The 24,226-nt window shown below is 56.3% G+C and overlaps 12 protein-coding genes across 12 annotated transcripts; 8 read left to right on the top strand and 4 right to left on the bottom strand.

Annotated features, from left to right (window-relative positions):
* Positions 1–434: 434 nt before the first annotated feature.
* On the top strand, positions 435–866 carry VTJ04DRAFT_4580 (uncharacterized protein; the record flags this gene model as incomplete). The annotated part of the gene is made up of 2 exons (XM_069362603.1): positions 435–686; positions 804–866. The coding sequence occupies 2 exons, from the start codon at positions 435–437 to the stop codon at positions 864–866; spliced, it is 315 nt and encodes a 104-aa protein (XP_069219533.1).
* A 521-nt stretch (positions 867–1,387) lies between these two features.
* Positions 1,388–3,019, top strand: VTJ04DRAFT_4579 (uncharacterized protein; the record flags this gene model as incomplete). Its single annotated transcript, XM_069362601.1, has 1 exon — positions 1,388–3,019. The coding sequence occupies one exon, from the start codon at positions 1,388–1,390 to the stop codon at positions 3,017–3,019; it is 1,632 nt and encodes a 543-aa protein (XP_069219532.1).
* A 59-nt stretch (positions 3,020–3,078) lies between these two features.
* Positions 3,079–3,327, top strand: VTJ04DRAFT_4578 (uncharacterized protein; the record flags this gene model as incomplete). Its single annotated transcript, XM_069362600.1, has 1 exon — positions 3,079–3,327. The coding sequence occupies one exon, from the start codon at positions 3,079–3,081 to the stop codon at positions 3,325–3,327; it is 249 nt and encodes an 82-aa protein (XP_069219531.1).
* A 2,861-nt stretch (positions 3,328–6,188) lies between these two features.
* VTJ04DRAFT_4577 (uncharacterized protein) lies at positions 6,189–6,622 on the top strand (the record flags this gene model as incomplete). The annotated part of the gene is made up of 3 exons (XM_069362599.1): positions 6,189–6,313; positions 6,384–6,421; positions 6,486–6,622. The coding sequence occupies 3 exons, from the start codon at positions 6,189–6,191 to the stop codon at positions 6,620–6,622; spliced, it is 300 nt and encodes a 99-aa protein (XP_069219530.1).
* An 87-nt stretch (positions 6,623–6,709) lies between these two features.
* VTJ04DRAFT_4576 (uncharacterized protein) lies at positions 6,710–7,006 on the top strand (the record flags this gene model as incomplete). Its single annotated transcript, XM_069362598.1, has 1 exon — positions 6,710–7,006. One exon carries the CDS (start codon positions 6,710–6,712, stop codon positions 7,004–7,006), a length of 297 nt encoding a protein of 98 aa, XP_069219529.1.
* A 72-nt stretch (positions 7,007–7,078) lies between these two features.
* Positions 7,079–7,393, top strand: VTJ04DRAFT_4575 (uncharacterized protein; the record flags this gene model as incomplete). Its single annotated transcript, XM_069362597.1, has 1 exon — positions 7,079–7,393. The coding sequence occupies one exon, from the start codon at positions 7,079–7,081 to the stop codon at positions 7,391–7,393; it is 315 nt and encodes a 104-aa protein (XP_069219528.1).
* Positions 7,394–7,442: 49 nt separating this feature from the next.
* On the bottom strand, positions 7,443–7,826 carry VTJ04DRAFT_4574 (uncharacterized protein; the record flags this gene model as incomplete). The annotated part of the gene is made up of 1 exon (XM_069362596.1): positions 7,443–7,826. One exon carries the CDS (start codon positions 7,824–7,826, stop codon positions 7,443–7,445), a length of 384 nt encoding a protein of 127 aa, XP_069219527.1.
* Positions 7,827–8,095: 269 nt separating this feature from the next.
* VTJ04DRAFT_4573 (uncharacterized protein) lies at positions 8,096–8,874 on the bottom strand (the record flags this gene model as incomplete). Its single annotated transcript, XM_069362595.1, has 2 exons — positions 8,096–8,681; positions 8,747–8,874. 2 exons carry the CDS (start codon positions 8,872–8,874, stop codon positions 8,096–8,098), a joined length of 714 nt encoding a protein of 237 aa, XP_069219526.1.
* A 2,542-nt stretch (positions 8,875–11,416) lies between these two features.
* VTJ04DRAFT_4572 (uncharacterized protein) lies at positions 11,417–13,114 on the top strand (the record flags this gene model as incomplete). Its single annotated transcript, XM_069362594.1, has 1 exon — positions 11,417–13,114. The coding sequence occupies one exon, from the start codon at positions 11,417–11,419 to the stop codon at positions 13,112–13,114; it is 1,698 nt and encodes a 565-aa protein (XP_069219525.1).
* Positions 13,115–13,517: 403 nt separating this feature from the next.
* On the top strand, positions 13,518–16,293 carry VTJ04DRAFT_4571 (uncharacterized protein; the record flags this gene model as incomplete). Its single annotated transcript, XM_069362593.1, has 2 exons — positions 13,518–13,535; positions 13,651–16,293. The coding sequence occupies 2 exons, from the start codon at positions 13,518–13,520 to the stop codon at positions 16,291–16,293; spliced, it is 2,661 nt and encodes an 886-aa protein (XP_069219524.1).
* Positions 16,294–16,587: 294 nt separating this feature from the next.
* VTJ04DRAFT_4570 (uncharacterized protein) lies at positions 16,588–17,967 on the bottom strand (the record flags this gene model as incomplete). The annotated part of the gene is made up of 1 exon (XM_069362592.1): positions 16,588–17,967. The coding sequence occupies one exon, from the start codon at positions 17,965–17,967 to the stop codon at positions 16,588–16,590; it is 1,380 nt and encodes a 459-aa protein (XP_069219523.1).
* Positions 17,968–21,984: 4,017 nt separating this feature from the next.
* VTJ04DRAFT_4569 (uncharacterized protein) lies at positions 21,985–23,303 on the bottom strand (the record flags this gene model as incomplete). The annotated part of the gene is made up of 2 exons (XM_069362590.1): positions 21,985–22,250; positions 22,463–23,303. 2 exons carry the CDS (start codon positions 23,301–23,303, stop codon positions 21,985–21,987), a joined length of 1,107 nt encoding a protein of 368 aa, XP_069219522.1.
* Positions 23,304–24,226: the final 923 nt, after the last annotated feature.

Raw genomic sequence — 24,226 nt, 5'->3', positions numbered from 1 at the left:
GCATGGCAAAATGCAGCTTCAACGTCCCACCACAGGAACCAGCCACAAGTCTTTGGGTCGGCCCTCCACTGCGGAAGACTAACCGCCAAAGGTGGCTGTTAGCGATGGGCATGGTGGTGGTTGACGATTTTGTGGGCCATGACACTATAGCAAAAAGTCAAAGTTGGTGCGAAGACGGAGGATATCCACGGCATACGACCATACGACCCCGGGCCGAGTCCGAGCACGGAGTTCCAGAGTTCCAGCGAAGAGTCGAGAGCTTGCCCAGAACCTCGAGGAACAGAGATCACTGCAAAACAAAACCTGTTTTCATGCAAGGCTGCGTCTTTTCCTGTTAACTCATGATCAGATCTCGCATCTCATTGTCAGCCGACTTCTCTCTCTCGCCCTTCCAACAGGAACCAAGAGAGCGAGCACAACACACCCACAGTGTAATGTCCACTGTCCAAGTGACGAAAGCCGACGGCGCCCATCGGACTCCGACATCGATCCGCCGCCCTTTGGTCGCCAGCTCGGCACGCGGGCCGCACGCCTTTCCCCAGACATGCGGGCCAGACAGCGCCAAGCAGCCCAGGGTTCCAGCCGATCCAGACCTCTCCATGTCTCCATGGTGGGGAGGCGGAGCTGGTAGCTCCAAGAGGACCTTGTTGGTCTCGTTGGTCTTGGTCATGGCAAGCTCAGGTCTCGTTCGTGATGCTTCTGAGTTTTTTTTAGGTCCCTTTTTTTTCTTGTTTTCATGACCCATCCGAGCTGCAAGCTAGCATCTGGAACCGGTTCGGGTGACACATCGCTTGCTTTGTCAGCTTCGGATTCGTCCAGGCCGTGTTCCCTTGGCCGTTTCCAAAGAGGGCTCGCCGGGGTCGTGATACCTCGTTTGGGTGGTGTAGTAGTACGTACTATAGGTCATGTCATGGGAAAACGTTTGGGATGGATGTCACCCCTCCTTGGCTTGTTGGCGTTCATTCAATTGTCATCACAGCAAGGTGACGTCTCCAGTGCCGGGCCACGGATGCATGCACCCCTCGCATGCGTCGCCCCGGCTGCGGGTATCGAGCCTCGAACTCGGATCTTCCTGCCTGGCCGTGCCCCCAGATCCAGTTTAGGTGTGGTTTAGGTGCGCTTTGTAATGAGTCAAACCGCATGTCAACCGCAGGGCTGTTGTTCCACCAAGGGGGGAGGGGGGTGTGTGTGGTTGGCTCTTCTTTGTCTCCCCAGATCGGTGGTGCCTTGTGACTTATAAGTCTGGGGCCAGCCACATCTTGATGTCTGAGGTTTTAGGTTAGAACTACCATCTCACATCCTCAACTTACCTTGGTTACCTACCAGGTACCTATCTGGACGGCAGCAGTGTCTCTTCCTCTGTCCGTTCCCTTGTAAGTCAGTCACCATGGCGACCACAACAACAACAACCGCGATAAAAGCGCCGAGCGTAGCTCCCAGCAGCACGCTCAGCACCATCGCCTCTCCCAAATCCGACATCCGTGTCGTCCTCGACGACCACTACGCCTCCAAGGTCTTCACTTCCTTATCCCCCGTGTCCGGCCATGTCTGCATCACCACCCGCCGCCCCGTCGCCTTCGAGTCCATCCAAATCGTCCTCCTCGGCCAGACCAAAACCTCCTTCGACGGCATGAGCGGCCCGCAAGAAGTCACCCACACCTTCCTGAAAATGGTCATGCCCGTCCCGGACTCGGCCTACCCCGTGCCCCGCCTCCTTGAACCAGGCGAGACGTACACCGTGCCCTTCAACTTCGTCATCCCCGCGGGGCTGACCATCAACGCCTGCAACCACGAACGGCTCGCCGATCAGGTCCAGCAACACCACCTCCTCCTTCCCCCGAGCATGGGCGGCCGCCTCGCCGGCGAGGGTTGGGAGCGCGACGACATGGCGCCGCGCATGGCACGGGTTGAGTACGCCATCAAGGCCCGCGTGCTGCGCGAGGACGGAGACGGGAGGAAGATCCGCGTGATGGAAGCCGCGCGGCAGCTCAACGTGCTCCCCGCCAGCGTCGAGGAGCCGCCGCTGAGCGTGTCCCCCTCCGACCGGCTGTATCGCATGTCCGCGACCAAGACCCTGCGCAAATCGATCTTGTCGGCCCGCCTGGGCACCGTCACGGCCGAAGCCGTCCAGCCCGGCCCCGCGGTGCTGAGCCCCGACGGACGGAGGGTCATGACCCACCCCATGGCGCAGATCAAGCTCACCTTCGAACCAGCTATCGACAGCAAGACTGGCGGCGCAAGGCCGGCCATCCCGCCCGAGGTGCGCAGCGTGACGGGGAAGTTGGAAGCGCACACCTTCTTCGCCTCGGGCACCATCTCCTCATTCCCCAACCTGGGCGAGTGGCACGGCCCGTACGAGCTGGTGCGTCGCGGGCAGTACAGCACCTCGGTTTCGCTGCCGCCGGTGAATGTTGCTGAGCAGCCGGCTTGGACTCCTGTCCAGGAACTGGTAAGGAGGGATTCGGGGTATGCGGGGAGCACGTCTAGTCAGAGCGATAGCAACGATAGGAGGAGGAAGAAGGAGAAGAGTCACGGCCAAGGGCAGAAGTACACCACGACACTCTCGGTGCCGATTTCCCTGCCGACGGATAAAAAGACCTTCATCCCGACCTTCCACTCGTGCATCGCATCGCGGGTGTACACGCTGCATCTGACAGTGGTGTTGGGCGGTGCGGGTGGCGAGAAGAAGTTGACGCTGGTGGTGCCGTTGCAGGTTGCTATCGCTTCGTCGCCATCTCCTGAACAGGGCCAGAGGGAGGGGGAGGAGGTTGCCGGGGAGGAGAGGACGACGGAGCAGAATTCGACAACTTCCCAGCGGGAGCAGCAACATGACCTCCCGAGCTTTGAAGAGGCGTCCGCCGACGCTCACCTCCGGCCTAGGGTCCTCCACGCGCCGCCCGAGTGGCAGGTCAGGCTGCAGGAGGAGAGGATGGAGCAGCTGAGACAGACTGGGCGTGGTGGTGCTGCGTTGGAGGGGCTGGTGCCGGCGGGGGTTTATACGGGGATTGCGTGCCGGTGAGATGATGAGGGTCTTTCTTTTCTCTTCTTTCGTCTCTCATTCCTTGAGTTGTTTCCTTAATGGCTTTCTCTCCTTGTTTCCTTGGAGACTGTCTCATCACAGTCTCTCATAACTTATCTTCTTGTTCTGGCATTGGTCTGGCATTTGGTTTTGGTTCTTGCGGAATACCCTTACCAAGATTGACTCGGCAGTTACAGAGGGGAGCGTTTCAACACGGTAGTTCTTGGTCTGGCGTTGGGGCGGGCAAAAAGTTTTGGTTCATGACTATCTGCCATAGAATAGCGCTAGTTGGGGTAATGAAGGTTTAATGAGACTGATATACCATACGAGAAGATGGAAATGACGTGGGTGTGATTTGAGCCAGTGTGTCTTGTGATTTCGAGGAGAGGACAGATTGTACTGGGTTATATCATGAAGGTAGTTGGCCCAGGAAACACACCGTCAATACTCTCAAAGTACTTGATCACCATCAAGATGCATAAGAGCATCGATTACAATTATAAGGTGCCTACACTACCTAACCTGAGGCCTGTGCCTACTGGACTTGGACAAACATCGCACCCTGTCTCTCAACCATCCCATCCAACCATCCAGCCATCAAGGTTCCCAACCCTTCATCACGGCCCAGGGATATAATTCCCCCGTCCCCATTCTCCCAACACCAACCGCCTCCCCTCGAAAGAGACAATGGCCCAGTGGTCAAGGGAGGCGGTCCTAGATTCGCCAGGCCGCCCACGCCGTAAATCGAAAACGTCCTGGGTTCGACCCCCAGGCGTGTCGGAGAAAAACCACCGGGGTTTTTCGTAACCATGCCACCTCTACTCGACCGGCGCGGGAGTAGGGCTGCGTGGTGAGCTTTTTGTCTTTTTCTGTTGTTCTTTCTTATTGTTTACTTGCTCCGTGATGGTTATGGCTTGGTGTTTGCGAGAATTATCCTCGACGCACTCACTGACCATGACTTACAACGCGTCTCTTCATTCAGTTCCATCCCCCGTCTTCAGTGGTACACAGTTTGTTTGTAACAAAAGACGAATTACGCAACAATCGCTCTCATTACTCTCCTTTCAAATTAATGCGGTCCCGTTCCGTTCTGCCATTCTGCCGCTCATCACATTCTCTCAGACCCTTTTCAATCAACAACCCTGTCCCTCCACCAACATCACCAAATCACTTTCCTCCTCCCCCATCCTATCTCAACTCACATCCACAATATCCCTCCCCGACAGCACATATCACGACATGCAAGACATGTAACCATAGATAGGAAAAGGAAAAGACTTGGAACGGAACGTCAGCCCATCGCAGCCCAACCCCCCCTCCTTCGAGCCCCTTCCCCTGGTCCCGAGCCGCGTGTCAGCTACTACCACGCCCTAACAATGACAACGCCAACCCCCTCTTCTCCATCCGGGGGGACGGGACATCACATGTGACGACACGTCTACGGGTTCGCTTGTGCAATATCGGGCCTCATCGGCCTCGCTTTCGGTTTCCCTCTTCGGTGTTGATCCATACTGTACCTTGGGCCTGCCTACCTTGGTCTGCCATTTCTTGGTTAGAGGGTCATGATCGCTCAGTACGGCCTTCAGCAACCCGGCTGGTGTTGGGTGTTGGAGGGTCTATTTATTTCCATCTATCACCCACACTCCGTTTGTTCCCCTCCCTCCAAAGAAACATAGATTGCGTGGCACGTCTCATTCTCGTCCAGCCATCCGTCCACCCTTACCACGACCTGGTCTTGGGCCCTTCCCGAATGCGCCTACCCCCCGACGTGCTTTCTGGACCCTCTTATCCCGAACAAAACCCAAATCACCTCCGGCTGCAAGAAGATATCGGAACTCGGGCGGGGATCGGGTTCAGGAGGATCAACCGGGCGCCTCCGGATCCAGCCGAACGTGGACCCGGGCACCACACCCCCGGGAGTCCGATTCTGTCTCGGGTCCCAGATCCTCGGACCCGACTCGAGCCGAGCCGACCCGGCCGCGGGCCCGGCCGTGGATCCAGCACCAAACAGACGCCATCCGGCAGTTGAGCCGGGCTCCCTTCCTGCCCCGCCGGTCTCACGACGGGAGGGAGGGGGAGTCTTAAATCTTTCCCTGATGGATGAATGTTCTTTTCTTCGGGCTCGGATATTCCAACTCATCCATTATATCAGACACTCTCTCCACCCCACCACCCTCGCGCATGTCAGCCAGACAGGAGAGCATACCTTACCTACCTCCCTGAAGTAGACAGAATAGAAACCCTATCGGGCACCTGCACGCTACTTTTCATGCGCGTGACTCGCAGGGTTAGGTTGCGATCTTGCCATGGTTCATGATAGCTAAGGCACCTAGGTCGGTACAACCTGCTGGCCCATCAGCTCGGGTAGACTTGCCCCATCTATCTACGTAGTCTCTTAAGTCAATGATCTCTCATGACCACCCCCTTCCATCCCTGGCTAGTTACTCTTCCCTTAAAGGCGTGTGAGTTTGTTTATAGGGGGTTAAGGCAGAATCCCACCCCTGACCACCCGACTGACTCATTATCATGTCACGGAATCGTTCTTGTTCAAACACCTCTCCTCATACCATACTCCCCAACCCCAACCAAAACCAAAACCAAAACCCTGGAACTTTCTCGCATCTACTCTCCCTCTCCTTCTTCTTATCCTGTCCTACGGTATCCATCTACTATACTCCGTAATCGAACTATTCACAAACAAGAACAAGAACCCAACCCAACTCGATGAGCAACCTGACCACGTTTACCCAGCTCCAGCTCGCCTGTTCCCGAACATTCGGCCCCGCTCGATCGGGCATCACGATGATGTTCAGCTTCGGGTACAAACCCCGCTCGCATGGATGACGTGGGTGCCTCAGGTAGCTCAGGTAGACAATGCTTCATTCCAGAAGAGAAAGAGAGATGGAGGAAGGGAGAGAGAAAGTGAGAGGGGCAGAGAAAGATTGTCTGCGGTATGCTGCCATTCCTTCCACGTAACGGGGACTGTCATCTACGAAGGTCGCGAGAAAACACCATAGTCCAAGATAGCTCAAGGGGGGAAAGAGGGGGGACCAAGGAGCAGGTTGGCAGTAGACGGAGCAGCAAAAAACACCAAGGAACCATTCATCACATCTGTAAAATAACTCTGTTTCACCCCCTATATGCAAGCAAACCATCTACACCTCGAAAAATGCAATGCCACCACCACCACCTCCTCCTCAGCCAAGTCCACCCAGCGAACCACGGCCCCATCACCCATGCTATGACTAAAAAGCAACTATGTACATACAAAACCACCCCTTCTCAGCCAGGGAAGTAGGTAGAGCTGATCCCCAGCACCAATGACAAGAGAGAGGAAAACCAACACGGCGAGGATCCGTTGAAGGGAAAAGGGAAGAGAGAAGCTGGAGAAGCCTCCGAGTGGTAGCCAGACCGATTGACAGTCTGAACCAAGATTGAGGTGGACGCAGAGGAGGATGAATCGCAGACTTGGCGAGACCAGACAGACAGACTGGCGGCAGACCAGATCCTCTCGACCGTAAGAACCGCCTAGCAGTCAGCCAAACTCAACCGCAAACCCAAGCCAAGCCACAGCCGTGGTCCGAAAACCACCAGCGTAGCTAAAAACTGGGTATCTAGCGATGGTTGACAGCTGCCCAGCCGTCCAGCGTCAATAAAGGACCATGAAAGCCGCCGCCGTCTAACCCATCAATGGTCGTCAAGCCAGATCCACGCCTCCCAGCTCCGAACCATCAGACCCCTCAAGCCCAGACCACAATCCATCGAAACCACCTCGCGGCTTCATCCCATCTCACCCACCCATCCATCCTTCCATCGGACCCATCAAACCCACAACGGCTATGCCTCTTCATCCATCCCGTCGGAGTTAGGGACCAAACTCTCTCTTCCCCTGGTAGAGAAAGGAGCCTGCCATTCCCACCACCACTAGCCCAAGCGCCCCCTCCTCGCATCCAATCCCATCCAACAACAGATATTACCCAAGAATGAAAATCCAAAGAACAAAACCAGTGGAAAAAGCAACAATGCAGCCCGTTTTCAGAAACAGGATATCCAACAACGATGAGAAACAAAAACAGAATCGCAAATGCCCAATCTTGTGTGTGTTCGTGTCGTTGCCATGTCATTTCGTTCGACGTAGATCGACGGCGCAGCTACCACGGGGGAGCGTTGCGTTTGTCATGCCGATTCCGCTGTTCGTATGACCATTTCGACGTGTTTGTTGATGAAAACAACGGCGGAAGTCGGAGGTCGAGCGCATCTCATCTTCATCGACATCGTCATCATCATCGTGGTTGTCGTGCTGTCTTCCGGGCTGGCAGCTCGTTGCTGAAGCTAAACCCCGGGACCATCCCACAGGATCGGATCTTTTGCTGACGGAATGGGATGGCATCGCGACGGCAAGTGCGGATGGCCAAGCATTCGTTCATCGTGCGAGCGTCGCATTGGGCAATTTGACCAGCATCAAGCCCATACCATCTCCGCCTTCTCCCGTTCTCGACACAGCTTGCCATCGTTGGCACGAAGCATGATGCTCGCTCATCGTGTGTCGTAGTGCGTCGTCGTCATCGTCATCGCCATCATTGTCGTCGTTTCCAAAACAAAACAAGAAAAAAATCAAGCAAAAATGCCCGTCCCGTTTCCCGGTCCCTGCTGTGTCGAGAGAGGAGTAACGAAAGATGGTAAGCGAAAGAATAGATGAGAGAAAAAACAAGATCCAACCGAACGAGAAACATAAACTCCGAAATGCCACCCAAAAATGATAACAGGTAAGCAAACCAAAGCAGAGAAAAATAGCAGCCGGGGCCATGCAGGTTAAAATCGTGTCGTGAAGTGTGAAACCGAAGCCCGATACGTTCGTGTCATGCAGCCGTAGAAAGTCGTCAAGGAGAGTAGAAAACGGGAATTAAAGCGCCGGATGCCGATGGAAACCGGTGCTGGCCTAAAGAGCTTGCTGGTTCGACTGCAGCCGATGTGACAGACACACGATCCGACTCCAAAATAGCGGCGTACGAATTGGTGTCGTTTTCAACCGTATCGATCCGGGCTCAAGCAGATGTTGTCATCTTCTCATGATACTTAATAAGGCGGCGGATAGTAAGGAGCTGGCGGCGGCGGGGGGATTCCACGGGGCCCGGCCTCGATCCCGCGGTGGTACGATTGACGGCGTTGGTGTGGGCCCGGGGTCCTCCTCTCACGCAGAGGCTCGAGAGGCGGCGGGGTGCGGCCGCGAGGCATGGCCAAATCTCTGTCAGGGGCTGGCGCGTAAGTCGGGCCAGAAGCAACGGTGGTAGCGGCACCGGCACCACCACTGCCGCCGGCAGTGACGCGGCGAGGGCCCTTGCGAGGACCGCTGAGGGCGCTCAGCGGAGGATCCTTGACGGCGGGTTCGTTGTCGTCGGGAAGCGTCAGTTCGACAAGGCTGTAGAAGTACTCAAGGACCTCTGGGTAGCGTTGAACCGAGGCCTGCCAGTCCTCATCGATGCCGCGCTTGAGCTGGGCCTGCGCGGCGGCAACTTCACTCTGGTGCGGCGGACCGCCGTAGTAGTGGTAGGCATGGGATGTCAGACGCTCCATGTGTTGGGCGTGGGCCTGCTTGCGGCGCTCGGTCAAGAGGCGGAAATACTCGAGGATGTAGTCCTGGGCGTGAGCGCGGACCCAAGAGCTGGTGATGGGGTTAGTCATCATTGCTGACCACATCGTTGGCAGATACGCGGAAAGGGGACTTACCGGATATCATTGTAGATGGATTGCATCATGCGGTTCTCGGCCTGGCGGACGGCCTGCTCCAGACCCTTGGCCTCGCACTCACAGGCGTACGAGGCCGGGGCATGGCAGATGGCGCAGTCTGGATCCATCCTGACGACGCCTTTCCGCGGCTTGGAGGTATTGTATTCTCTAGTAGTATGCATCGTTTTAGCATCCGTGCTCGCAACGTCCAAATCTCCAGTCATGTGGAAAAGCATAAAAAGCACTCAGGCTCAACCTAGTAATACAGAAAAGGCTGACATGGGTGGTGGTAGGGTGGTCATGATGGCCTTGGTCATGACCGGTAGATTAAGGGCCCTGCCCAGAATAAAAGAGAGAGGGGAGACGGCGACAGGCCGGCAGATCGACGTGCGTGTATGTGTTGGTGTGTTGGATGATGAGAGGAGAGAGGGAAGAGTGAGAGTGAAGATGTGTTGTGTGTGTAACCGGTGAGACGGTGGTGGTGGCCAGAAGATAGGGAACACGCAGCTGGCGTTCCTCTCCTGGGCATCAAGAGCAAGGAAAGAGGAGGGCAGGAGGAGGAGGAGGAGGAGGAGGAAGTAAGAGGAGGAAAAGGAGGGTGTGGACGGGCAGATGAGAGATGGGCGGACTTTGGACTGACCTGTAGTAGAGAGAGCACGCGAGACGTCGAGCAGTAGCGGCGGCAGGAGAAGCAGCGCGACACAGCAGCAGCCAGCGGCAGATGCAGTAGCAGAGCAGCAAGCAGCAGAAAGCAGGGCGTCGATACAGAGACGGACACACGCGGCGGGGATCTCGAGGATGGGGGTGGAGGGGGTAGGAGGGGGAGGGGAAAACGACAGATCGGGGTGGAGGAGATGTCGTGGATGAGGCCAGAAGCCAGAATCCAAGACAGCGTGGTCGTCGTCGACGACGTGAAGGAGTCGAGAGTTGAGAGTCTCGAGGGTTGAGAGGTCGAGAAGGGAGACGCAGGAGGAGAGAGAGGGTCGAGAGTCGAAGAGAGAGAGAGAGGAGAGTTGGAGTGAGAGGCGTGGGGGGTGGGAAACCAAGGCGCGGCTTAACCACGTTGAGGGTGGAAATCTGTGTCGTGGCTCGAATGCAGGGCCTCTGGCAGCAATTGGTCTGCAGCGTGCAGCGGCCCAATGTCTGGGTCAGCCAGTCTGGCGACGGGGTGGTCTGGGCGGGGGTCCAATCCTAGGACGCCCTGTTTCGTGTGCTGCGCTGGGTACGGTATGGATGCGTTTGGATGCAGAAAGATGCAGTCGCAGTGGCACCGACAGTTGCAGTGACGGGGTGCAGGTGGAGGAGGTTGATTCGCCCTTGGGTATGTCGTTGTTATGGTGGATGATGCGAGTGGCGAGACAATGAGGCCTTGTTGGTGTTTTTGTAGCCGGCACGACCTAGCGTCAGGCTCAAGAGATGTTCAGGTAGAGAGGGAGGTCGAGATGGTGCCGGATGATGCTGTGCCAACTGAGGGGTTATAGTTCCAGGTTGTCAGCTGGCAAACCAAGCGAGAGGGGCAGACGAGTCCAGTCCGGGAGGATCCGAGCCGAGAGAGACCACGAGAGAGGCCCGAAGAGGAGAGGAGGCCGGGGGTGGATCCGGGCGGGAGGGGAAGTGGAAGCCGGACGAAGACGGGGAGGAGATGTGAGAAACGGACGGGAAATATAGTAGCAAACGGGCAGATGATGTAAATGTCTAAGTAGGTAGGTATTCCAAAATATTCTTGAGCTGAAGACATCCCAGACAACATATCCAAGTACTATACTACTCCGTAAACATGAATCCAAATCCAAATCAACCGACGATCCAAACCCTTGCCACCTATGGAGTAGAGAGGTAGTATTCCCTTTTGCTTGTTGCTGTTTGCTGGCAGACGAGCAGCGGCTCATCCATTCTCGTCCATTGCCCGGATCACCTGTCGGCTCTGCCGGCTGCTGACCGCATCTTTGTTTGCTGGAGGCGGCCAGAGCCTGTCTGCACTTCAGCCCCGGCCGCCGCGACTGACCGAAGATGGGTAAATTGCGGCGACGCAAGCATTGAAGTGAAGGAATGCTCGGACGAGTCTCCAGTTGTCCATGCGGCGTGACGCGGGATGAACCCCCGCATGAACAGCACACTCCGACACCACACACGCCACCACTCACCACTGGGCGATCACTGGCGGCGACATGGTTGAGGCCGTTTAGCGAGAGCGGCTACTGCAACCAGGAGGCCGGGATGGTCTGGGGAAGTGAACTGTTTCTTAAAAAGGCCGGGTCATGTACGCGCAGAGAGAATCTGGGGAAATGGGGCTTGTGGCAGGGATCCATCTCGGTGTGTTGATGTCTTGATGTTTTTCTCCGAACGACACACGACGGGATGAACGCTCTGTGCAACATGACATTGAAGAAGTTTTTGTCGGGCTCAAGTTGGGCTGGAAGTGAAGCAACAGAAAAATGGAGCCAAGCAAAAAAGGTGTGGGTTTCCAAATCTGGGAATTCCCTGGTTCGGCATCGGCAAATTTCCAGCCGAGAGGGTTGGGGTTGTGTCACCCCAGATCGGATTCAACAGATAATCTTATCGATAACGACAGTTTATCTCTCGACTCCAAATTCCTGGACCCATCAAGTCATTTGTCGACGGCCCAAAATTCTCGAGAAATAAAAAGGGCACAACCCCCCTCCCCCCACCATGGCTTGCCGCAGCCCATGCGGCACACGCAGTCCCCGCGTGTTTCTGCCCTTCCTCTACCCGTCGTTGTTCTTCCCGAATGGTGCTCCTCGGACAAGTGCCGCTGCCGTTTCGAGCAGTCGACGACATAGCAGCACCGATGCCACCCCTCGATCCCGCTTGAACCCTGCTCCCGACGACTATGCCATCTCCAGTTTTGCCGACAAGGCACGCCTGACCCTCTACGCCGGAGATGGTGGCCACGGCTGTATCTCATTTCACCGCGAAGCCTTCTTCCCTGACGGTCCTCCGAACGGCGGCGATGGCGGCCATGGAGGCAGCATTTACATTCAGGCCGTGCACGGCGAGACGTCGCTGCACAAGCTGGCTCGGAGGAAGATTGTGCGCGCCGGCAAGGGGAAGACCGGCAGGGGTAGCTCACAAGGCGGTACCCGCGGCGAGGATGTTGTCATCCCCGTGCCCGTCGGCACCATCGTCCGGGAGCTGAGCCGTAATGATCCCGAAGCCGACTTGCGCTTCATGCAGAGCTTGAGTCGCCGTGAAAGACGTCGCCTGCTGGATAACAACCCCCCGCTTGATCCCGATTCCGAGCCCCCAGAAGACCCGGAGCGCAGCCGTTGGATCCTGTATCCAGGCGCGTCAACCAGTGAGCTGAAGAGAATCCAGCTGCCACGCCTGCCGCGTCGCGATCGCATCCTCCACCAACCCAAGGCCCCTATCCATTTGGATCTGTCTCAACCAACACCACAGCCTATCCTACTAGTGGCAGGGGGCTTGGGTGGCCTAGGCAACCCACATTTTGTCACGAAAGAAAACCGCAAGCCTATGATCGCCACTAAGGGTGAGAGGGCGATCAGCATGGAGATCGAGCTTGAGCTCCGGCTCCTCGCTGATGTTGGCCTTGTCGGGTTGCCCAACGCGGGAAAGAGCACGCTCCTGCGCTCCATCACCAACAGCCGCACCCGCGTCGGTGACTGGGCCTTTACTACGCTTCAACCAAACATTGGCACCGTCGTCCTCGACAACAACAAAGGCCGCCCGATGCTCACTAGTTACCGGAAGATCCAAGGGAAACCAGACCCATGGACCGGCGCCTCGGAAGTTGAGCACGAACGCCGCACGCGGTTCACCGTTGCCGACATCCCCGGACTTATTGAAGGCGCCCACCTCGACAAGGGGCTGGGCATGGAATTCCTGCGGCACGTCGAGCGGGCCGGCGTGTTGGCATTTGTCATCGACCTGTCGGCGGGGAACGCCGTTCAGGCGTTGAACGCCTTGTGGCTGGAGGTCGGGCTGTATGCGCAGATGCGTGACGAGGAGGAGCGGGCTCGTCGCCGTCAGGCTTCTGTTGACTGGAGCCCCTCGGCCGGCACCAACTGGGATCATGACCCGGATGATCCCACCTGGTGGCCGAGCGGGATGGATAGCTCCGCTGCAGATGCTCCGGCTTCAGGAGGGCTGCACATAGCTGGTAAACCGTGGTTTGTGGTGGCTACGAAGGGGGATTTGCCAGACACGGCCGAGAACTTTGTCCAGCTGAGGGACTATCTGGCGGGTATCACCCGTGGCGAGATTCCGCATCCTAGCGGTGTTGAAGGGGCATGGACGAAGGATTGTGCTGCCATTCCCGTCAGCGCCATCCGCGGAGAGGGCGTGGACCGGGTGGTGCACTGGGCGGTGGGGTTGTTGGATGGGTGAAGAGAGGGCTGTGTACTACTAACTTGACTGTACAACACATACAGATGGACTCAGGAAGTCCGTCAGACTTAAACTCTCCATCTTGGACAATTCATTGTTAAGAACGGATCCATTGTTGTTGTTGTTTGTTCCGTAGGTAAACTTGCCTGGGGTTGACCGTTGCCAGGACCGGTGCCCCACACGGTGCAGACCCACAGTTCCCCACCTTGGCCGATCCCCGCCCCCACATTTTGGCGCTTCACCTTGGACCCGTCCCGTCACTTTTTTTCTGCCGCTTCCTTCGTTTGTCGCCGACTGTACACAGTACATGCGATCACCTTTCCTAGGTTGCCTGCGATTGACGTGCATATCCGCCGTCAAACCCAACCTTTCCCGCATCGCGAAGCTAACCACCGACTGCACCATGGGTCGCGGAAAAAAGGTTTGTGCCTATTCCTGGACAATTGATTGTCATGACCTTGGATTTGGCCAGAACCAACAAATGATGGCATCGCATCACAGGCTGAAGCTGGACGCTGACATTCATCAAAATCTAGGGTCGCAAAGGCGGCAACCGTGGTCGCGACAACCGCGACAACAACAATGCCCATCGCCCTTACAATCGCTTCCCCGAGGTGGTCAAGGAGAACAAGCGCCTGGAGCAGTACTACAACACCATCCTCGACCTGCTCGAGGATGAGCGTGCCGAGTTCTGGGCCGCCCTTCGTCGTGACCTTCCCAACAGCTTCCGCTTCTGCGGTTCCAAGGGCCATGCTCTTGCCGTCAAGCGTCTTCTCCAGACCCGCTACATCCCCGACATCACTCGCATTACCCATGAAGGCCAGGCTGTAGAGCCGCCAAAGCCCGTCCCTTGGTATCCGGACTCCCTCGCCTGGTCCATGACCACCCCCAAGAATGTCGTCCGCAAGTTTCCGCCCTTCGCTGCCTTCCAGCGGTTCCTCGTCTCCGAGACCAGCGTCGGCAACATCAGCCGCCAGGAGGTCGTCAGCATGATTCCTCCCCTGCTCATGGATGTTCGCCCTGGTATGACCGTCCTCGACCTGTGCGCTGCTCCGGGAAGCAAGGCCGCCCAGCTGCTGGAGATGATCCACCGCGGAGAGGAGGCTCGCATACGCCGTGTCATCCGCTCCTTTTCGGCCGAGGGGGATGCCGCCGCTGCTGCGGAGCAAGACGCCCGCGACGAGGAGGACGAGGCGGCCCGTCTCGAGGCCGATCCCAGCGACGACGGCCGTGCCACTGGTCTGCTCATCGCCAACGATGCTGACTACAAGCGCAGCCACATGCTGATCCACCAGCTCAAGCGCTTGTCGTCTCCTAATATGATCGTCACCAACCACGACGCCACCCAGTACCCTGCTCTGAGGATACCGAACCCAAACAACCCGGGAAAACACATGTACCTCAAGTTCGACCGCATCCTGGCCGATGTGCCCTGCTCCGGCGACGGCACCCTGCGCAAGAACGTGAACCTGTGGAAAGATTGGACACCGGGTAACGCCCTGGGCCTGCACCTGACCCAGGTTCGCATCCTGGTCCGCGCCCTGCAGATGCTCAAGCCCGGTGGCCGTGTCGTCTATTCCACCTGCAGCATGAACCCGGTCGAGAATGAGGCTGTCGTCGCTGCCGCCATCGAGCGCTGCGGCGGGCCTGACAAGGTCGAGATCATCGACTGCAGCGACCAACTTCCCCTGCTCAAGCGCAAGCCGGGCATGCGCAAGTGGCAGATCATGGATAAGTCGGGCCGCATGTGGAGTTCCTGGGAGGAGGTTGAGGAGTGGACTAAGAAGAGCGAGGAGGGCGTTACGCCCGGCCGTCTGGTCGAGAGCATGTTCCCGCGCCCTGCCGGCAGCGATTGCGCCGACTTGCCGCTCGAGCGTTGCATGCGTGTCTATGCTCACCAGCAGGATACGGGCGGTTTCTTCATTACGGCCCTTCACAAGAAGGCTGAGTTCAAGGCTAAGCCTGAGGAATCCCGCAGAGTGAACGTTAGGACCAACGGCCAGGCAAGCGCCGCTCCAAAGCGCCCGCTCGAAGAGGAGGCAGCAGCCGAGGGAGATGCCGCCCCCAAGAAGGTCAGGTTATCAGAAGAGCCTGCCACCACCGCTGCCGAGGAGCCTGTTGGTGAAGACGAGACCGAAACTCCAGCGAATGGAGAGGCTGCCACTGCTGCAGATGGCGAAGAGGCCGCGGCCCAAGAAGCTGCGACAACGCAACCCGAGTCTACCGAGGCCACGACCCAGCCATCCTCCACCGAGGCACCGGCCGGCCAAGCCGAAGACGACTCGTCCAAGAAAAAGGAAAAGGAGCCGTTCGAAGAACCCTTCAAATTCCTCCCGCCCGACCACGAAGTGATCCAAAACGTCTGCTCCTTCTACCACATCTCGCCGCGCTTCCCGTCGGACCGGTACATGGTTCGCAACGCGCTCGGCGAGCCGGCCAAGTCCATCTACTACACGTCGGCGTTGGTGCGCGACATTCTCGTGCACAACGAGGGCCGCGGCGTCAAGTTTGTGCACGGCGGCGTCAAGATGTTTGTCAAGCAGGACGCGCCGTCGGCCGAGGTGTGCAAGTGGCGCATCCAGAGCGAAGGCATGCCCATCCTGCACGGCTACGTCGGGCCGGAGAAGGTGGTGGTGCTCCGTAAGAAGGAGACATTGAGGAAGCTGCTCGTCGAAATGTTCCCCAAGATTGCAGGTGACGATTGGAAGAAGATGGACGAGATTGGCGAGCGGGTCAGGGATATCGGGCTTGGATGCTGCGTGCTTCGCATCGAGCCCGAGAATAAGGCGGAGAAGGTGGTCGGGCCGGATGGGAAGGAGGAGGAGAACTATTTCACGGAAAGCATGGCGCTGCCGCTGTGGAAGAGCTTCCAGAGCTTGAACCTCATGCTTCCCAAGGAGGATCGCAGCGCGATGCTGCTGAGGATCTACAACGACACCACGCCGCTGATTAATATGGGCATCAAGCGGCCGTTGGCGGAGAGGAAGGACAATGGATGGCAGAAGGGAGAGGAGGGGGACGAGAAGAAGGAGGAGATTGACGAGGAAATGCAGGACGCGGCTCTTGCGGCTGCTGCTGTTGCGGATGCCGATAGCCCTGCCAAGAAGGCAGAAGAGGGTGAGGATGGGGACGGGGATGTTGCGGTTCCTGATGCGGCGGTGGAGGAGAATGCTGCATAGATTGCAGATCGCCTGTTTTGGAAATTGAGGGTCTACGATGCTGACCAGTGAAGATGGGTTGAGCCGAGTAGGCGGACGTTGTGTAACTATTCGATGAAAGGTTTTGTTTGAGTTGCTAGGTTTTGCTTGTTTTGCTATATTCGGGTTGCTCACTCAAGGGGGTTCAAAAATAGATTTCTTTGTTCTCATGTCTGATGAGTATATGGTCCAATCCCCAGATACTTACTGAAAGTACCTGACTGATGATTCTGGCTCGAGTCCAGCAGTTGTCCACCTCATTTAAACACGGGTAGGTTACCCAAACACAAACTCCTCATAGTTCTTCCTTATCCTCTCCACCCCGTCCTCTAGCGTCCAACCCTTCACTTCACACACCTTCCGCGTGATCTCCTCGAGCGCCGCGTCCATGTCCGGCCCCGCGACGTGCAAATCGCTCTCCACCAACACGCGATCATCCGGACACGCCCGCACCACGTCGCCAAACTTGGCCGCCCCGCCCGCCGTGGAGAGGTTGATGGCCGTGGAGAAGGAGAAGTACACCTTTGCTGGGACGGTTGGGTGGGTGTATTGCTTCAGGGTTTGTGGCGAGCCGCTGAAGGAGTGTAGACAGATGCGGGGTGGGAAGGGGGTGGGTTTGTAGGGCTTTTTGGATCCGGCTGGTTTGGCTGGTGGTTTTGGTTTTTGCTCGGCGGGCTTGAAGGCCCCTTCTTCACCCTCCTCCCAGCCGAAGTCATCCTCCTCATATTCGTCCTCGTCCTCGCTGGACGAAGAGAAATCCTCGGCCCCCGGCGCCACCAACTTCTGCTTCCGCCGCGACACCACTTCCTTTTCGTACCCCTTCCACAAGCCCTTAAACACGTCGTACAGAACGCCGTGCGCTTGGACGCCGTGCACGCTGACCGGCACACCCAGCTCGCCCGCCAGCCGGAGCTGCGCGGAGAGGACGGCGATTTGGTGCGGCATGCGCACGTGGTGCGGGGAGAGGGCGCGGTTTTCGCGGCCGCCGGGGGTGATGCCTGAGGAGGGTGATGACGAGCGTTGTTCCTCTTCTGCCGGTGCTGCTTCTGTTGCTGTTGTGCTGGATGGGCCTGTCATTCCCCAAGGCCACGGCAAGCGGAAGGCTTTGTCCAGCCCGATTTCGCCAATCATACCCACATCGGCGGTTGATACTCTCCGCTTGGTGTCCGCAATGAACTTGCTGAGAGGAATCGGGTCAGGCAGAGCAGCGACGAACTCGTCGCTTGGTTCGGGCGTCAAAACGGCTTTGTAATGCAGCGCCTTCAACCCCTGATTCACATCCCCATCGTCTCCGCTAGCGACGGCAGCGGTAGTGTCGTCAAATAGCTGGTAAGAAAACCACGGATGCCAGCCAAACGCGGGTATCACTCTCTCCTTCTCTCCCCTTTCCGCGTCCGAGTGGGCGGACAGAGCGGTGCGGGAGCGGACGCCCAGGTTGGATGATGATCCCACCGAGGCGACCAGGTCCTGGTCTTGAGACCGGGTCGCCATGATGGTCAAGACGCTGGCGCGCATGCTTGCAATGGAGGGGATGGAGGACATGGTGTCGGTGGGATGGCAGTGGGCGTCAGGCAGGCCGAGATGCCACGGGAAGGGGTCCTCTGAGCCCCAACCCGAAGGTGGGCTGGTGGTGGGAGGGGGGTGGTCGCCGCACATGGTTGAGTTGGTTCTGATGTTTTGTCTGGGGGACGTTGTTGGGGATGAGAGGGGAGAGGAAGTTGTGAAATGTGGAAGCCAAGGTTGAAAATATGCGGGTTGGATGAGAGTGAGGCTGAATCGGACATATCAACGGAGGAGGTCGGGCATCAGCCGCCGCCCCGCTCCGGAAAAGTGGGGCGAGGAGGCGGTGCCGAGGTGAGGGGACGGAGAGTTGCGCCGCCTTGGCAACGGGAGTCAACAAACAAAAGGACCCGGGGTTTTAAAGGGGGAGCACTTGGCTGTCTACAAAGTGTCCTTAACGTGTCAGCAATGAGACATCAAATGAACTGCATGAAAGTTGTCAAGTCATTCATTTTATTCTGTATAAACCAGGCTTGCCCAATATGCCCCTGAATCCATCTCTAAACAATCTATTTGAAGCCCAAACCTCCATATCAATCCGACAAATCGACAATTCCTCAATGGGGCGGGTCTGAAGGCACAGCATGGACTTTTCCGCCGCCGTCGTCTCAGCGAGCTGCTGAATCCTGGCATTTGTCGTGGTTGCTTTGTTCTGTTTCGTTCTCTATTTCTTTCGCTGTTTCGCTTTTTCTTTCGCTTGGTTTTTCGCCATTTTCTCTCTCTCGATAATTGATCAGAGATGGCGCGTACCTGCCAGACAAACGTTGGGGGTGTTTTCGCATGCCGGAATGGCCGGCGCGTCGAGACGACAATGATAATGTTGCGAGCCAGGCCAAACTGCCACTTTATATCTTTACCTCCCTGCTCATTCATCATGTCGATCTTCCTCCTCGAGGGGCAGGCTTGGGATGATGATATTCTCTCATGTGTCGCATGTAATTGTCCTTGCGCGTAAAATTCTTCGTGGGACAATGTTCGCATGTGAATGTCTGACCGCCGCCATGCTGTGCGCTTCTTTCGTGGCGGTCGCGCTCGCTTCGAGCGGAAAAGCGCTTCTCGCAGTTCTCGAAGCGGCATTCGAACGGTTTTTTGTGTCGTTTTTTATGCTGAGAGAGCTGCTCGGATGTGTCGAACTCTTTGGGACACCCGGGATCGGGACATTTGTACACCTTTTTTGGTGCGCCCGTTGCAGCGTTGGCGGTGTCGCTGCTTTCTCCGGGATGGGGAAACGGAGACGGTGTCCAGGAATGTTCTCCTGACAGCGGTGTTGTGTATGGGACCTGGAGGATACTATCCGCGCTGGAGGCCGATTTTTGTGATTCCGGCGACGATTGGAAAGTCGAGGCCTCGGAGTGATTAAGGGCTGGCGCAGCGACAGGGCCAAAATAACCGGGTTGGGCAAGACCCGGATGATCAACCCCATGGGTTAGTGGCAGAAGGCTCTGTGGTGGTGTGGTTTTTGACAGCCAAGTGTTGATGTCCACGTTTGTGTTGGATTCTAGATTTTCACCATTGTTCCAATTTGTGCTGTTCCAAGTCGTGTTGCTGTTCCAGTTCATGCTGTTCTGGTTTGTGCTGTTTTGGTTTGTGTTGTTTTTGTCCAAGACGGGGTTGTTGTCGTCCAAGTGAGCGCGCGTGAGATAGTCATGGCCGATAATCTGCAAGGTTTCCAAGAAAGTGGCTCCCCAATCGGCTGATTTTGCAGTAGCTGTCTGATGATAGTTGTCGCCGGATCCAAGATGTGTAAAGCCGTTGTTGTATGTTTGATGACGATGATAGACCACGTCATCACTTAAGGGCGGTTGTCGAGAAGGTTCTTTTTGTTGAGGGTCCCAATGCCCGTCAAAGACCTCGTCCGCCCGCTGTAAAGAAGTATGAAGTGAAAAAGAAAAAAGGAAATAAGTCAAGCGAGCGGGGGTGCTGCCCCCCGCGGGGCGCGGTCGGGGGTTGGTGTGTTGGGTTACCAGTAACCCGTAAGACGTAGAGAAAATGGATTGTTCAAGAGGTGTTGGAGTGCCCGGAGAACCCGGGTGTTGTGTTTCGTGGTCTGTCGACAGAGAGCAATGGTAAACGGAGGTGGGGGAGGGAGCTGTTGAAATACCCCGCGGTTGCCAAGGGTTGCCAAGCGCGTCGAGATGTGTGCCTCCCAGACTGCCATGTCAACATGTGTGCCTCCGGCCAGCGTCAAGCCACAGGGACCTCATGTATGCCTCTGGCCAGAATCAAGCAACAGGACAGAATGTATGCCTCCCAGATGAAACAAGCCACAAGAGGCGCAGCAGCCTTGGCATGTCTTTGACAACAACGCCGGAAACGAGAAATTGAGGTGATGGGCTGAGGTAGATTGACAAGAAGCACTGGGTTTAGAGAGACATACACGGAAGTTGACAGGTTGTTCATGTAAGTTGTAGTCCAACTGGGGGATTATGGCCATGGCCACCTTCAGAAGGCTGGTCATGTTTGTAAAATGGGGAGACTTAAACACCCGTCTCTGGCTCTTACACAAGAGACATCAAGCAGTGTGGAGTCTGGACGACGAGGATCTCGAAGTCATTACCACACCTGACCAGTGAATAGCCGACTATAGCTATCAATGCCAATCGTCACGGCAGTAACGCCATCTCTTAAGAGACGGCCAAGTAATAGGCGTCCTCGACCAACGGACTGCCGAGAATAACCTCATGGGAGTGGACAGTAACCCGGTGGAGGACAAGCAACAAACTCGGATGGAAGACATTCGGCCTCGAAATCCCCACCATGAGACGGCCGACCACCACCTCCAGGACAAAGAAACAATCATATACCCCCGCGTATACTCCCTCATTGTCAACTGACCAGAACCGGCACGCGTGCCTGGCGTAGTGGTATGCACTCGGGGTCAATTCCCTGCGGTGCCTGTGTTCGAATCCCAGACTTTCTCTGCAATTTATTAGCATCTTCCACTACGCGGTCCATGCACCACCGCGACGAAGCGCTTGTAAATTGCAACCATGTGGGCTCCGGGGGGTTAAGCTGAGTGCTGGTGTCTATTCTGGTCGGACCTGCGAAAGGTCGTGATTTTTCTTTGTTCTTATATTCTCCTTGGGGTCTCTCATCTCTCAGATACGAAGCAGTGGAGTAAACGGTAGAAAGAGTATTCGCCTGCCATTCTGCCCCTCTCAGAGCGTGCCGGTCTATGTATCTAGCCTGAATATAGCAAATATGTTCCCTTGCGGGCCGGATAAAAAACCTGTACACAGCCTTTTGTATCCCGGATCCTCTAAATCAAGCCAGATTCCACCCTCACATCAACAAATGACCAATAAGTCCAAAATGCCCATCCACGAACAACCCTGGTCTATCGATCATCACAAGAAAATCCGTTTGATCAAACAACCATCCACTCCCCATTTAGGAATGTCTCCCAGACACCCGTGCACCAACACTTCCCCGGCCGGACCAAGCCGGCCTTAGTAGGTAGGCTCCCGAGCCCGGACCCCCACCCCGATCTCAGAGCCCCACATTCCCGGATCAGGACTCCACCCCGTTCCGAAGCTCCACCTGCCAGCTTCGACTTCACTCCCGGGGGACTGTCGACATCGCCCGCCCCTCCTTCGAGCCATGACTAATTCTAAACCAACAAATTGTCCGACCGACCCTGCCCTCCGTCAGCGCCCCTTATGTATTAGCCCTGTCCCCCTCTCCGCGTTTTGCCGTCAACAATAATCAAACTTTTCGATCCCGAGGCCCCGCGTTGTCCTCCTGACTTGCTCGAGCAGCCCGTCCACGACAATCTTTCATGTGTCGTGATAGATTATCATCTCGATAGTAAGACTTCTGGCAATTATTACAATTAAACTTCTTATCAGCGCCATGCTTCCTACTTCTCTCCTCGTGACGCTGGCGATCGGCTTTCGTGCGAAAACTCTGGTTGCAATTTCCATGTCGGCATTGGTAGAGCCGTGGGTGGTGATGAGTCTCATGTTGCCTGTCCAGGAGTATCGTTGTGATTAGCTTTCGGGATTTGCTTCGTTCTTGGACAGCCGGCGAAGGGAGGAGAGAAAAAGAAAAATAAGAATAAAAAAGGGAGAAAAAGAGAGAGAGAGAGAACAGGTAAGAGAAATTTTGATTTACTCAAGTTCCTCGGCTGTTGAAAACACGCACCCGTAGCCGCGAAAGCGGCACCTCAACACCGCATTGCTTGGTGCTGTAACCGTTGCCGAACCGCCCGCGGATGGAGTGCCCGTGCCAGGAGAAAGCTGGGGGACGTTCGATTGGGAAGTTGAGGCTGGCGCTGTGGCTGTTGCAGGACTTAACGGATTGCTTTGCAGTGGATGGTAGTTCGGGGAATGCACCGTAGCCGAAGCGCCCGCGGATGTCGTGCGCATGCCGGGAGAATGCTGGGATAGATTGGATCGGGAGGTCGAGGTTGACGTCGAAGTCGAGGATGGTTGAAGGGATGAACCACTCCCGTACAGGTGATTAGGAAATGGACTAGGATTGGTGCGTGTATTACAGTCAGGTTGCGTGGGACCTAAGCTGTTCATGGGAAAGCTTGCGGAATGGGACGGAGGTTGAAAAGACAAATCATGCCCCTCAAGAAGAAGGAAACTTGGATCAGGAGCGAGGCGGGTGTAGTCAAGTTGGCCAAAACATGAATCAAGAGAGGAACTAACGGTCGGGCCGTGCTGAGGCGGAAATTCCTGTGAGCGAGCCGAACCCGGTAGCGTAGGGAGATGAGCAGTGCTGGTCCGCAAGGTCGTGTTATAGCTCCCAGCGGAGTGCTCGATAGAGGAACCAAAAACGACGCCGCTAGTAGCGGAAGTTTGGGGGCAGCTCGTAGTAGCCGAGGAGAGAGTTGTCGGGATACTTGGTGGGGCGTTTGCCATAGGGTAGCCGCCGGCTTCCCTGCCCGCCACCAACCTAGGTCCCATCTGAGCCGCCTGGTAGTTGGCCTGCAGAGTGGCTAGCGAAGTCTCTGCCATGGCCGTCGAGTTATCAACCAACAATGAATAGTCAGAAGGATCCCCAGCAGAGCAACCGACAGGTCGCTGGAGATGGGGATCGGATGGGTGCCCAGGCGGCGGGCCAGAGAAGCGGGTCATGTAGTCTGAAGGAGATTCGGTGGGGCGTCTGGCATCAGGGAACTGCCGGTTCCCATTTTGGCCGCCTGGCCGGATGCGCGGCACAGCGATCGACGGGGTGTGGAACCTGAGGACGATCGGGGTGGCCGGTATAGTACCAGCCAAGGTCGCAGGCATCGTAGAAAACACGCCGCCCGGCATAGGGAGCCAGTCAATGGCCAACGAAAGGTCATCATGTACCCCCGTCTCAGCAATTCCACGGGTGGTCCCTGAGGAGCTGCGATCCAAGGCCCCGTTTGGCATCGGGTTGGCCCATGCCGACGAGGTCGTGGAAAAGGTTCCAGGTTGGCTGGTCATGATGACATGCATCTTCAGCGCAAGGACGAAGCGAAGAACGAGGGGAATGTTGGAGTGAAGGGTGAATCGACGGATAAAACGCAAGTGACGCAAGCAAAGCAGAGGGCAGCTTCAATGTCGGGACAAGGATAGAAGAGTGATTGACGAAGGGAGCCGAAGACTATCCAACTGGCGAATGGACGAAGCAAGAATGCGCGTCGATAAAGTGGATATAAGCTATATCTCTCGATGTTGAATGATTGAACGTCCAGCCAAAGTCAAAAGTAGGGATGGCTAGACAGACTTTACGATTGGGAATATATAAGGGTTACTGAGAACCAGTGTATCTTTAAGTCTGTGTGTGAGAGCGGAGGGAGAGAAGGGGATGGAGGCAGGAGAGGGAGAAGAGAGAAAAGACAGGAGTTGGTTCCGGACAGGGGAACAGGCCCACTGAATGAAGGTACGAATAGCCTCAATACTGCAATCGAAAACCGATGCATGGCGTGTCAGATGAAAATGCACAATGACCTGCAGGGGTGTACGCCTCACTGTCGCCTCCAGATCTTTGCACACGTTCAACCTAGGTCGGAGAAGGGTTTCATGGCACCTTTGGAGTAGCGATAACTTTATCAGGTCTTGATAGAAGAGTGTAAAACCGAGGAATTCCTCCTGCCCCCTCGGCGAGGTTGGTGAGGAACCTAAGTTATCTATCTAGAAGATAGCGTAGGGGTGTATCCAACCTAAGACAATCAACCGTGTTAGCGACCAAGCTGTACACTTTAAGGAACGAACTGTTCTCCCAGTAACAATTGTTTTGTCTGAGATGGACTGCGAGGGCTTTCTAGAGTGGTTCCCGAATATTCTCTACCTAGGTACCCTCTCCAACGCCAACATGAGCCTCTATCCAACGTCTCAGCTCCAACATCGTCATATCTTCATCATCTCCTCCCAACATA

This window comes from Mycothermus thermophilus (genome assembly GCF_041956435.1).
Source record: "Mycothermus thermophilus strain CBS 625.91 unplaced genomic scaffold VTJ04scaffold_3, whole genome shotgun sequence".
Taxonomy (NCBI): domain Eukaryota; kingdom Fungi; phylum Ascomycota; class Sordariomycetes; order Sordariales; family Chaetomiaceae; genus Mycothermus; species Mycothermus thermophilus.
The sequence above is the reverse complement of the archived record's forward strand: the minus strand, read 5'-3'. Positions and strand labels throughout refer to the sequence as shown.